The 13,270-nt window shown below is 52.3% G+C and overlaps 1 protein-coding gene across 1 annotated transcript; it reads left to right on the top strand.

Moving 5' to 3' along the window:
- The first annotated feature begins 958 nt into the window (after positions 1–958).
- LOC101968434 (angiotensin-converting enzyme-like protein Ace3) lies at positions 959–11,681 on the top strand. The gene is given in 14 exon segments (XM_013359887.3): positions 959–1,162; positions 1,259–1,395; positions 1,793–1,951; positions 2,187–2,274; positions 2,410–2,553; positions 3,244–3,435; positions 3,524–3,621; positions 3,705–3,877; positions 4,221–4,444; positions 4,568–4,712; positions 5,792–5,890; positions 6,309–6,431; positions 10,641–10,825; positions 11,317–11,681. Coding segments are annotated over 14 exon segments (2,289 nt in total). The 5' UTR covers positions 959–1,005.
- Positions 11,682–13,270: the final 1,589 nt, after the last annotated feature.

The raw sequence follows: 13,270 nt of genomic DNA, 5'->3' as shown, positions 1-13,270 counted from the left end.
TGTGCTTGAATCAGGAGGAGGGACTTTCCTGTGACCTCAGTCGATCAGTTTAGCTAGAGGTGTCACTGATTTTTTTTCTTTCTGTGTGTGTGCGCGAGTGCATGTGTGTTGCACTTTTTTTTTTTTTAAACTATCTGGTCAGTTTTTGTGGCCATGGTGTTGACCTATGTGAAGGGGTGGATGGTCCTGAGCTGAGGTGACTAAAGGGGACACAGAATAGAGGGTTCTGTGAGTAAAGGGAAGTGAGTCTGAGGAAGGAACCCTGAGGTGGGGCAGACTATATGTGTCAGAGTACTGGGGAGTCACCAAGGGCCACCAAATTGCTGAGTGCTGTGGTTGGTGCTGAAATCAGGCTCAGGTACTCACAGACACACACCTTGAATGAAGTCGCTGGTCACCCCTCTGCACACCCCACACGGCCCTCCGCCTCCTATGCCTGTGCTGGCTGCACACTCAGCGTCAGGCTCTCCCTATAGACGCAGGTAGGAAGGGTCCTACACAGCCTAGGGATGGTCACATGTCCCATGAGAGACATAAAGACTCCAAATGTGAACATAAGAGGTGCAGTCAGGAAAAACCTAGGGAGACAACTGGGTTCCAGAGTCTAAAGACTGAGAAATGTCACTTCCATCCATCTATCCATCATCCCTCCCTCCCTCCCTCCCTCCCTCCCTCCATCCATCATCCCTCCCTCCATCCATCCATCCATCATCCCACTCACCTACTCAGGAGGGATCCTACCCTGTGGAGGAGGGGGTCTCATCAATTCCTGGTCAATGCCCATGGATGAAGTGACTAAGTAGAGTAACAAGTTCAAACTCCAGAGTCCCGTGTTCTCCTCTTGGCTCTGCCATCAGCTGGCCAGGTGAACCAGGTCATATGGTTCGACTGTTCTAGACCTCAGTCTCCTCATCTATAAAATGGGGACAGTTGCACCAGAAGGCAGGTGGGGAATTTCCAGTTCTAACATTCCATGGCTGACCCTGTGGCCCCTGATGTCACAATATGGAGCTGGCTCGTGATTGGCCCATAGCCTCCTCCAGCTCTGCTGTTCTCTTGGTCATGGGAACAAGATGGACTCGCCCTGGACCTTACCTACTTGTGCTCCTCTGTTACGGACAGCTCTTGCCATGGCTCATGACTGTGGGTGATCAAAGCTTAGGTGCGGCTGGGACCTGAAGGAGCGTGGGACCAGAGAAGGGGACTGGGCAGGGGCAGGCCTCCCCAGACCACATGATGCCCATCCCCTTCCCTGCAGATGAGTTCTACAACGAGACTGAGGCAAAGCTGTTCCTGCAGTTTTATGAGCAAACAGCCCAGGTTGTGTTGAACCAGTTCATGGAGGCTGCTTGGAACTATGTCACCAACATCACCAAGAAAAATCGGGAGGAGATGGTATGGTACCACCTCCCCCCCAGTCCTTCTGAATCCTCTTGCCCTTCTCAGGGGTCTTGGGAGGTTGGGGACCCTACTTCCTGCCCCCTTTCCAGAGCTAGAGGAAAGAAGGAAACCCCAAAGCACATGTTAAAGCTAATTGCAAACTCCAGGCCCCTTGGTGGCCTCAGACTTTCTCTGCATAAGAATCTGTGGCTACTTTTCACTTGCAAATCTTACCTTCTTGCTTCTAGGGATCCAGGCTTTCTCCCTCTTCCTCGTAGCAAATCTTCACTATTTCTGGACCATTAAAGTGGGCTTTGGGAGGGGGTTGGGGTGCTGTGGCCCTGGGGCTCGACATGGGACACTTACACCTTCCTCTGACCTGACACGACAAATACAGTGACCCTCTTTCCAGCTGCACAAGGAGTTGGAGAGGTCCCAGGTCATGGTGTACTTCGGCAGCCGGGCCCGCCTGTTTAAGATCGCCCAGTTCCAGGACCCGGTCGTGAAGCGCATGCTGAGTAAGCTGCTGGACATAGGCAAGGCGGCCTTGCCCAAGGACGAGCTCTGGGAGGTGATGGATAGAGCCCCAGGCCTCCAGGCACACGCTCCCCCACCCCAGGGGTGGGTGGGTCAGGCCTGGTGGGGGAGCCAGCGTGTCTGGGGCAGGAGGGGGTTGGCGGGGTGGGACCAGAACTTCCTCTGGAGGTGGGAGCTTCAGCCAGGCCCACTTCTCCTGGCTGGTGGGGCTAGTGCTGGGAGTGGGCCCAAGGGCACAGGCCTGCCCTGGGTGACACCTGCCCCCCCAGTACAACAAGCTTCTGGCCTACATGGAGACGGCATACAGTATGGCCCAGGTGTGCCTGGATGAGGGGCCCTGCCTGCCCCTGGAGCCTGGTAAGCACCCAACCCTGCCCCTTCAATGGGCCTCCCACCCCAAACTGTGTTCTCTTGGTCAGGGACTGGCACCCAGGGAGGCTGAGGGCAGGGGAAAGTACACGGGGTCCCACACAGCTCCTTTTCTGGGCCCAGACCTCCAAGAAATCATGGCCAACTCCAGGGACCAGAAGGAGCTGTTGTGGGCCTGGCAAGGCTGGCGGGATGCTGTGGGTCGCCAGCTTCGTCCCATCTTCGAGCGCTACGTAATCCTCAGCAACAAGGCCGCGCGGCTCAACGGTGAGCAGGTTGGACCAGTCCCAGGGCAACACTCGGGAAGGGACAAAGCTGAGTCTACAGAGGCCCAGAGAGGGTCACCACCGGCTCTGGAGCTGGGCTTCCCAAATATTGGTAAAGCACCTAATGTGTGCTGGGTACTGCAGAAGTTCTCAAACTACGTGGGTAAAGATAAACAGGTGGCCCTGGTGGGGAGGTGTTCAATTGAACACTCATGTCTGGTACCACTTGGGATGGTGTCGCAGAGGAAGGAGCTGCCCAGGGAGGGAATGAGGAGACGCTGGCTCCAGATATGGGGTCAGAGAAGGTCTCTCTGATGTTCACACAGAAAGATGGGCAAGAGCCACACAAGCCAGGGCAAAAGAGCATCCCAGGCAGAAGTTCCCATGGAGAGGGAGCTGGCATTTTGGAGGATCTGAAATAAACCCACGTGGTCACTGGGCTATGGTTAAGCGGGCTTCAGGCAGGGTGGAAGAAGACAGGGTCTAGCAGGCATGACTTGGAGCTCATGTTGTGATACTTTTCGTCTTTGATCTGACAACGTGCACAGTGGCCTTGGGAGGTAGTGTTTTCATTTTGCAGATGAAGACTCCAAGGTTGAGTGGCTTCCCAGGAAGGCGTCGGGGTGTCCGGCCTCTCGAGGCCAGAGTGGAAGGGTAGTGAGCACCTGGTGGGTCCCCTCTCCTGTTCCAGGCTACAAAGACATGGGGGCTTTGTGGCGCTCCAAGTATGAGGATGAGACCCTGGAGCAAGACCTGGAGCAGCTCTTCCAGGAGCTGAAGCCGCTCTATCTGAACCTGCATGCCTACGTGCGCCGCTCCCTGCACCGCCACTACGGGCCCGATATCATCGACGTGAGGGGGCCCATCCCTGCTCACCTGCTAGGTAAAGGCCCAGCCGGTGGCAGAGGCAGGCGCTCAATAAGCAGGGAGACCACTGTCCCCTTCTCTTAGCACCTCCACTCCCCTTCCAGGGAACATGTGGGCTCAGTCATGGGTCAACATCCTAGACCTGGTCTTGCCCTTCCCCAAGAAACCCCCTGAGGACATCACGAAGATCATGAAAGGCCAGGTCAGTTCTTGGCCTGTGGGTGTGCCCACCCTCCAGCACCCCTGAGCAAATAGGGCAGTGCCCACGCACCCTCTTCCCCACAGCGCTGGAAGCCTGGGAAAATGTTTGAAGAGGCTGAAAAATTTTTTACCTCCTTGGGGATGCTGGCCACCCCACCTGATTTCTGGAAAAAGTCCATGTTGGAGAGACCACCCGATGGGCGGGAAGTGGAGTGCCAAACCTCTGCCTGGGACTTCTACAATGGCAAAGACTTCAGGTGCCCACCACCAGCACAGCCTGCAGTCAGCACCACACCCCGACCTGTACTGTCCCACTGCCCACATCGGCCTGTCGCAGGCAGCCTGGGCGAGGAGTGGGCAATGGAAGAGATGGGACAGGGAGGGGGAATGAGATCTGGGAGCACAGAAGGGGAGATGGATATGAAAGCCACCACCTTGGTCACTGGTTGGATATGGGACCTGGAGAGGAAAAGACAGAAGTCAAGGTTCTTCTGATCTCCTGCCCATCCACCCCATTCCTTTAATAAGAGCTTGAACGGAGAAGCCTCCTGTTCTGTCCAGAGCATCCCATGCCCCTTGACCTCTGCCCTTTCATCCTAGGGTAAAGAAGTGCACCGAAGTGAACATAGAAGATCTGCTGTCCATCTTCCACCAGATGGGCCATATCCAGTACTTCTTACAGTACAAGAACCTCTCCATCCTCTTCCGAGAAGGCGCCAATCCTGCCTTTGGAGAGGCGGTGGGGTCAATGGTCACCCTCTCAGCCTCCTCCTATCAGCATCTGCTTAACAGAGGCCTGCTCAGCCAGCAGCATCAGGACTCAGGTGCTGGGGACCAAGGAGAAAGAAGGAGGGCAGCCTGAGTCTGGGGGACAGAGGTGTCCAGACAAGGCTAAAGGAAGAGAGAGTCCAGGAGCCACCGTCTGATCACCTTTTCCCTGTCCCCAGAGGAGGAGGTCAACTTCCTAATGGGCATTGCTCTGGACAAGATCGCCTTCATCCCCTTCGGCTATATGATAGATAGGTTTCGTTGGAAGATCTTTGATGGCACCATCCAAAAGGACATCTACAACCAGGAGTGGTGGAACTTCAGGTAGGGAAGGCAGTGGTGCTGGGCTCTCCGCCCCATCCTCACCCCCGATAGGGGTCCTCACCACTGCCAGAGGGTGCTGCTGGTCTCTCTTTTGGAAGCGGAAGGAAGGGTGCAACTTTGGTGCCCTACGGGCTGGGGAAGCCCCAGGGCAGTGTGGACTGTTTGCTGTCATCCGATAAATGTATCCATGATGGAGTGGGTGGAGCCAGGATGGGCGACCACAAGACCTCCTTCTGTCACCTCAACCTGTCACCAGCACTGAGCAAGTGTAGGCTTCAATGTCATCTGTGAAAACGAGGACCCCAGCGGTGGTCCCACCTGCTTCCGGGGTGGCTGGGAAGCTGCGTCTCTCTGAGAACACAGCACTGACCACCAGGCAGGCCCCTGCACCTCTCTCCCTTCCTCTTCCTACAGTGGGGCCAGAAGAGGGGATTATGGGGCCTAAGCATTTCCTCTCAGGAAATCGTTTCCACTGGGGAGAGGCCGGCCCACCACCCGGACACACATGCACACCTGCCAGGGGCTTAGCATCCTCAGGCTGCCAAAGGAGCCCGCCCCAGTCAGGCACATCATTTGATTCAATAATAAATGCCCATGACCAGGGCATCTCCACATCCACCAGGCCCCGGATTGACTGGCTCAAGTCTGGTGAACACAGGGTGGTGTGAGCCTGCAGCTCTTCCCATTGACTACTGCGGTCCTGCAGTCAATTCCTCATCTCTAAGCCTTGGTTTCCTCATTTGTAAAATGGGAACACTAGTAATACCACACCGCAGGGGTTTTCTGTTTTCTTCTTGCACTACTGACCAGATGAAACGGCCTGTTTCCCGGTCTGTAATCCACCGCCTCCCATCACCAGGATGGAGACGGATACCAACAGGAACTTGGCCTTCCTTGTTCTCTTGATGACACTCCCCAGAGACCCGGTTGATTCCCAATCTCACGTCTTTTCACTCAATGAATGAAGACATATTGGCCAGCCTGGTCCAGTTTTGATGGACATACAGATGCTTTGAAGAAGAAAAGGCTCTGAGAACCTTCCAGGTACCATGAGCAAGCCTCTGTCTTTCTCCTACCAGGTTGAAGTACCAGGGCCTGTGCCCCCCTATTCCTCGGTCAGAGGATGACTTTGACCCAGGTGCCAAGTTCCACATTTCTGCCAGCATGCCTTACATAGGGTAAGGGCCTGGGTGCTATCAGCAGAACCAGCTCTGGGAGATGAGATTTGGGGGGGCATGGTGACTCGGCCCAGCATCTCTAGGTTCAAACATCTCCTGTGGCCCTGCCCACCTCTTCCCTTCAGATGGCACAGCCTTCTTAGGGCTGTGCCCTGGGATCCTTTGAACTTTCCCATCAGATCCTGTATAATGGGAATATTCTACACCATCCCTGCTGTCCCCTAGAGGAGGGGAAGAAGAGGGAGGTGAGGGTTGGGGTGATTGTCAGGAAGGTGGAGAAGGAGAGCCTCCAATCTGATAGGGCCTGTCCAAGGTGGTAACTGCTGACAAGGGCCACTGTGTGTCAGAGCTGCCAGGCCCCATGTGGTCCTGGGCTCCCCTGCTTGACCCCACTTCCCAGCCTGCCCTCACATTCCAGGTACTTCATCAGCCTAGTGCTTCAGTTCCAGTTCCATGAAGCCTTGTGCAAGGCCGCAGGCCACATGGGACCACTGCACCAGTGTAACATCTACAACTCCAAGATGGCTGGGAAGATCCTAGGGTGAGTGCCCGCCTCCCTCATTTGTCCTCTACTCTCCATCTTCCTCACAGGGAGTCCCGCTCCAGGCTCTCTCGTCTCCGCTGGCCACCCTGGGTTCCCTAGGCAGAGCTTCACTGGGTGGACATTCCAGTGAAAATTCTTCCTTGTGTCAGACTGCAGTCTGTCCTACATTAATTGAAGCCCATTTCCTCTTGTTTATCCTCCTGTGGCCAAACATGCTATTTAGCCCCTCTGGCTAACACTTGCACATACACAGGAGCACACGCACGACACCAGTGTCCCAGGAAGAGACAGGCTGAAGCCCTGTCTTGACCTTTTATTTTCTACCTGAATCTCCTTACTCGTCCCTTTTGCAGTGCCCAATTGTCCCCTCAGCAGCATTTGAGGCAACAGTGGATGCACTCTGCTCTTCCCACCTTTCCATGAAGTGCTCCTCCAGTTCCTAGACTAATCCAAGTTGCTCTCGCACCAGTCTCTTGGCTTGCTTCTGATCAACCTGTGGTCCACTTTGATCCCCCGGTCTTTTCTCCCTACACTTGCTATTTAGCTCAGCCTTTTCATGCCTGCCTCTGTGGCATGAGGTTTTTTTTTTTGGTTTTTTTTTTGTTGTTGTTGTTGTTGTTTGTTTAGTTGTTTGTTTTCGGTCCTGAAGCAAACTTGGAGGGGTTTGGGGGCCTAAATTGAAAATACAGAACATTCTTGCAATGGTCCAGGCTCTCTAATGAGTGTTCTTACCATGCATAATGTTAGTTACTCTTAATTTTATAAAGTGGACATTGTTACCCATCCACCTTTTACAAACTATGAAACAGAAGGTCAGAGAGGTGACATGATTGTGTGCCATTCGATATAGCAAGAGGTAAAGTCATGCTTTGAAACCAGAACTACTCCAAAACACAAGGTCTTTCACACCATTTCTTCCATCCAAAGACACAGGCCCTTCTGGAGAGATTCGGCCCAGGTCTAATGGTTCTAAGATCAACACCCCAACCAATGAGATGCAGAGTCCACCGGCTGCCCTGGTCTTTTTCCTCTTGATTTCTACTGATTTTAATGTGTTCATTCTGATAATTGGTAAAGGTCACCTGGAGTTTTATTCCTGTCTCCCAGAGGATTAGCAACCCCACATAACTTGGTATCCTTTGCATATTTAATGAGCATATTTGTGATTCCACCATGAACTTTGTCTGTGATCACCAGGCTAGATGTGTTGCAGGACTGGTCCCCTGGACCTTGAGCTGTACTTTCCATGGCTACCATCCCCTACCCTTTCATACCACAGGAGTTTGTTTTAGCTGGTGGCCTAGCTTTTCCCATTTCTGAATGTGTTGAACATAAGGTACCTCTGTCATCTGCATTCACGTCTCTGGCTGCCCATCATGTGTTCATTTAGCAAATGTTTACTTGTGCCAGTGCCAACCAGCAGCCTTGCACTCAGCAAAGGGCAATGGATGAAATCAATAAATTTAGGAAGGGGCTATAGCAATAGAAAAGGCCTTAGTGGACATGCAAAGAGGCTTAGGAGGTCTGCCAGGGGACCAGGAAGGGATCTCTGTACCCAAATGTAGTGTGCAAGAAGTAACAGATCTGTTTTCTTTACTTTGACTCCCTATTTTTTTTTTTTTTTTTGGTACTGGGGCTTGAATCCAGGGATACTTTACCACTGAGCTACATCCCAGCCATTTTTACTTTTTTTTTTAATTGCTAAGTTGCTGAGACAGGCCTGAAACTTGACATCCACCTGCCGCAGCCTCCTGAGGTACTGGGATGACAGGTGTGCACCACTGTGCCCAGTTTATACCAGCTCACTTTTAACCACCCCTCTTTATCCCACCTGCTTGTTGGGACTTTTGGCTTCAGGCATTCTCACCATTTCCCTCCTCCCCCCCACCCCAGTGCACAGGGCTCCCAGGGTGCACTAGGCTTCACTCCTTGTGGCCAGTCTCTCACTGTAGCTCGCCAGTCCTCCTGCATCACTGCCCAGATCCCTGTTCTGGGAAGACCTGAATCCCAGGTGCAGGACTTGGAACACCATTTTCTGGACAGTGGGCTCTGCAGGGGACAGAGGAGGTGAGGGTTTTGCAGGGATGTGGGGCGTGGCAAGCAGGTGTTATTGGGTGAAGTCCACTTGGTCCACAGTACATTATGCCAATCACTGAAATGAGGAATTTGGCAAATTAGAGTTTATTCACAGAGCATCAAGTGTGAGAAAGGAGACCCATGTCTCAAATCTGCCTCCCTGAGGACACATGGGGAAAGGTGACTGAAGGTTAGCTAAGAGGAGAAGTGGGTTAAGTCTAGAGGTTTTATTCGGGTTTTCCCTCAGTTTCACAGAGGGGTGGAGAGAAGAAGAGATTCTAGGCTACTCTTGCCAAACATACCTTTTTTTTTTTTTTTCCTTTCTGGACTGCTGGGCTCAGGCAATTCTCCCGCCTCGGCTCCTGAGTAATTAATTTCCTCCTGGAAATTAAGGTGCACGCCACCATACCAGCTTGCCTCAAAATTTGATTTTGCTACTTCCTATGTGCAAATCCCCTGGACCAGGCTCCAGTCTTGTTCTTTTGGAAATGGAGGATCCAAGTGGACCTCTAAGTTCCCAAAGTCTGCCTACCTCCTGCACCCTGCCACGGTAGGCCTGACCTTGTCCATGGATACGCTGCTGTTACTTTGTAGTTGGGCGTTCCAAGAAATGCCCATCTGCCAGCTTTGCAGCCCTCTGTCCTCTGTGCAGCCCACGTGGGCTACTGGTGAGTCACAGACTTTGTCCTCACAGGCTGAAGAGTGTTTTTAAGTAAGCAGACTCTTGTTGGGCACGGTGACACATGCCTGTAATCCCAGCAGCTCAGGAGGCTGAGGCAGGAGGATCATGAGTTCAAAACCAGCCACAGCAAAAGTGAGGTGCTAAGCAATTCAGTGAGACCCTGTCTCTAAATCAAATACAAAATAGGGCTGGGGACGTGGCTCAGTGGTCAAGTGCCCCTGATTCAACTCCTGGTTCCCCAAAAAAAGAAAAAAAAAGTAAGCAGATTCTCAGCGGATGAAGTTCTCCCATAAGCTTCTTCCTTTTACCCAGGATTTAGCATCTAATATACTCCTCTCACCAAGTTTTGTTTTTTTTTTTTTTGCTTTTTATTTCTTTTCTTTCAATCTTGGTAACTCTTTACCTTCATTTCTCTGTATTCCTAACTACACTCTTCTCCAGTGATTTCAGCCAAGAATATGCTGACCTTTACTTTCCCCTCATTCCTTCCCAGTTGCTTATTAAGAGATGTGTGTTATGTTTGCAGGCTACAAAGTCCTCCTTCATCACTGTCTGGTGTACTCCTCACCGCGATGAAGGGCGGGTACTCATGGGGCCCATTTTACTGATGAGGAACTGAGGCTGAGAGAGGTTTTAAGTTGTGTTCCTGAGGTTCTGTGGCCCATAAGTAAGCACTTCTGGGTTTAGAACATGGTGACCTCTGGGCCCCCAGACCCCACTTCAGATCAGGGACCAACAGGTTAAAAAGGACCAACATCTACCCACTGCTGCTCTGCAGGGAGCCTGGGGTTAGGAGCCAGGAAAGCTGGCTTCAGCACACCCTGTACCCCCCACCGTGAGGACAGTGTGTTGAGCTGAAGGCGCTACCACCTGCCACCACATACTGGGTGTGCCTGAAGACAGAGCTGACATTTGTGCAGTACTGCAGGTGACACACAGAGACCTTTCCTGCTCATGAGCTCTTGAACTTTCCCAAGCCCTACCTGTGAGATCAGAAAGCTGAAAAGCTAACTCTACCTACTGTCCCTGGACACCTCGCAGGGAACAGTAGCTCAGACTTCATGCCTATTTGAGTCCAGGAGAATAGCAATGATCATTAGTGCTGATAAACAGCAGCAGCAGCAATCATTGCCTCTATTTATTGCCTCTAGGCACTGCAGCAACACTGTGAGGTAGATACTATTATTATCTCCATTTTATGGATGTGAAAACTGAGGCTCAGACAGGTTAGGTTACCTACCCAAGAACCCACAGCTAATTAGTGACAGAATTGAGATTCAAACTCACCTGAGTTTTATTTCAAAGCTGGTTATCATACCCACTATGCTGAGCTCCATGGGAAGACTCTGGCTGGCAAAGTCCTGGGGCCAGGGTTGAGTTTACTGAAGAGTTCCAACAGCACCTGCTGACACCCTCACATGGCCTCACAGTTGTCCTCACGCCCCCAGGGATGTCCTGAAGGTGGGCTCAAGCAAGCCCTGGCCACAGGTCCTAAAGGAGCTGACTGGGAAGTCCAAGGTGTCTTCGGAGGCTCTCTTGAGCTACTTCAAGCCACTGCTGAACTGGCTGGTGACGGAGAATGTGCAGCAGGGGGAAATCCTGGGCTGGCCAGACTTCGGCTGTACCTTCCCAGGTTGGATAATCTGACCCTTCTCCCAACTCTGGTGCAGCCCGAGGCCCCACACTGCCCTGCCCTGGGACAACCCCTACTCTCACCTTAACATCTACAGCCCGGCTTGAGCCGGCCCAGCAGTGCTGCTGGGGGGCCCTCTTTGTACCAGACCTGGTGCAGCCTCAGCCATGACCACAAAACTCAAGTTTTCTCAGCCCCCAACTCAGTTGCTTCCTGGCACACAAGCCAGCTAGACTGTCAGGCTGGCATCTGAGTACAGGGTTAACACCTTACCTCCTGACTGGGCTCCATGGGCTATGTTGCCCTACCCACATTCATCTTCTCCTTCTCTTCCTTCTACTCTTCTTTCTCACCCTCCTTCTGGGGCAATGCCCTTACTTGTGACCTGAGAAGAGGTCAGTGGCTGTCAGATCTTCCCCGACAGCCACAGGGGGCCCCAAGTTCCCCTCCCCAGACTCATCTTCTCTGTGAGACCATCTTGTCTTCCACAGAAAGAAGAAAACCTAAAGCGGCATTCCTGAGCATGGAGTTGGAGCCTAAGGCAGCCAGGTCCGGGCAGTGGGTGCTGCTGATCCTATGCATTATCATGTTCCTGATGATCCTGGGGTTGGCCTCCAGGCTATTTGTCATGGAAAAACAGTCAGCGAACAAAGACTCTTCAGACAACACTGAGACAGGCAACACCAAGTTCCTGTGTGTACCCATGGAGCCCCACCAGGCTGCCCGAGGACAGTGGCTGCTGCTGGGCCTCTGTCTTATCCTGATGCTGTGCTCAATTATTTTGACTATTCGGATCTTCACATGGCCGAACTAGAAGCCTCCGTGGATGAAATCTGATGGTTGGGGCGCAGACTAGCCACCAGTCAGACTGGTAAAGTTGTGGGGCAGGAGGAGGGCAGTCAAGCCAGGGAGGGTGAGGTAGCAGGGAGGGGAGAGTCTGCAAGCATAGTGCCCAATTGTGATTGGGTGCAACTGTGGCAGATCTGGGGTACATGTGGCATTCTGATTGTGTGTTTGCAAACTGGTGTGTGACGCCATGTGCACAGGTGACCAACTGTGATTCCATGTGTGCTTTGGGTTCCAGGCCAACCCCCTTTCTCCAAGGGGCTCAGGAACTATGGTTTTAGTGACTCAGTGGCTGTCTCCCTCCAAACCGCCCCCGTCACAAGTCATGCCCAGAAGTGATTCTTCACATAGCCTTGTTTAGTTCAGGAGCCCAGCTACCGGGCTTGGTTGGAGCTGCAGGACTCAAGGAATCTCTGCTCTGGTTAGAAAAAGGACTCTGCTTCAGTACCCTTATAAAATGTCCTCAGGTATAACTGGACTTTCCTTTACGAATTGGTGGTGCCCAGGTTATGATCATTGTGTTTTATATGTGGGTCGGCACATCTCTCCACTGATCCTCTGGCCCACCCTGTGTTAGGCTACATATTCCCATCCCCAAAAGCTCTTTTTTGGCCACTTAAGATGCAAGTAGCCTCACCAACTTCCCCGTGGCTCTCCCTACCCCAGCCCAGGCCCTCCCAAATGGAGACAGTGGGTAGCTGGGCAAAGAGCCAGGCGTGATTAATGATTGACTTCTTTAATATTTAAACAAAGCTCATCTCCAGTCACTCTGCTCCGGAGATGGCCTTATTCAACACACACACACCTGCCGCCTGGCCTGTTGCCCTGGGGAGCAAGCACAGGGCAAACAGCGCCCTTCCAGGCTCAGTTGGGGGTGGGGAGGGATGGGAGGATGAGGAGAGAGCTATAGGAGGATATTTTCAATATTAGTGCTCTAGGTACAGTACTTTCCCTCCAGTCTGCTGGCCATAGGGTTGTCACACCCAATATTTTCAGACTCACTAAGTCTGGACTGAGTCTAGGTCCTCTAGGGGAACCTGAAAGTTAGTGCGTATCAGAGAATAGAGGAGACTTGAGGGGAAGGAGCAATAAAGCCAGAAGCCACAAAGAAGAGGTACTAGGGCGGCAGTTAAGCTTGTAGAGGAATGCCCGAAAGACAAGATCAGCTCTCTCCAAATAAAGAATCTGAGCCCAGAAGCCAGTGGTTTAGGGGACACAGGTACCAGGTTGAGATCTCCATGGTTCCTATATCTGCTCAGATTTACAGATATCTTCCTATGTTCTGGCCGAGGCTGAGCACTACCCACTCCACCCCAGACTCTACAGTTCCCTTGTTTGGCATCCCTGTTACTGCTTTTACTTTTCTGTGCTGTAATGTCCTTATTTGTCCCCAAATATTAGCTGTTAGCTCTGTAAGGGCTGGTCACACATCAGGAGTATGACTCTGTGTAACATCTCTAGACACCAGCCATGACACATAATGGGGGCTCGAAAAATGTTTGAATAAGAGAACGAATGAGTGTCCTTCTGCCTAAGTCCCTTCTCAGAGCACCCCACTCACTGAACAGGTGAGAAACGGCCCCACCTTTCCTTCACAGC

This window comes from Ictidomys tridecemlineatus, chromosome 3 (genome assembly GCF_052094955.1).
Source record: "Ictidomys tridecemlineatus isolate mIctTri1 chromosome 3, mIctTri1.hap1, whole genome shotgun sequence".
In the NCBI taxonomy this organism is placed as follows: domain Eukaryota; kingdom Metazoa; phylum Chordata; class Mammalia; order Rodentia; family Sciuridae; genus Ictidomys; species Ictidomys tridecemlineatus.
The sequence above is the reverse complement of the archived record's forward strand: the minus strand, read 5'-3'. Positions and strand labels throughout refer to the sequence as shown.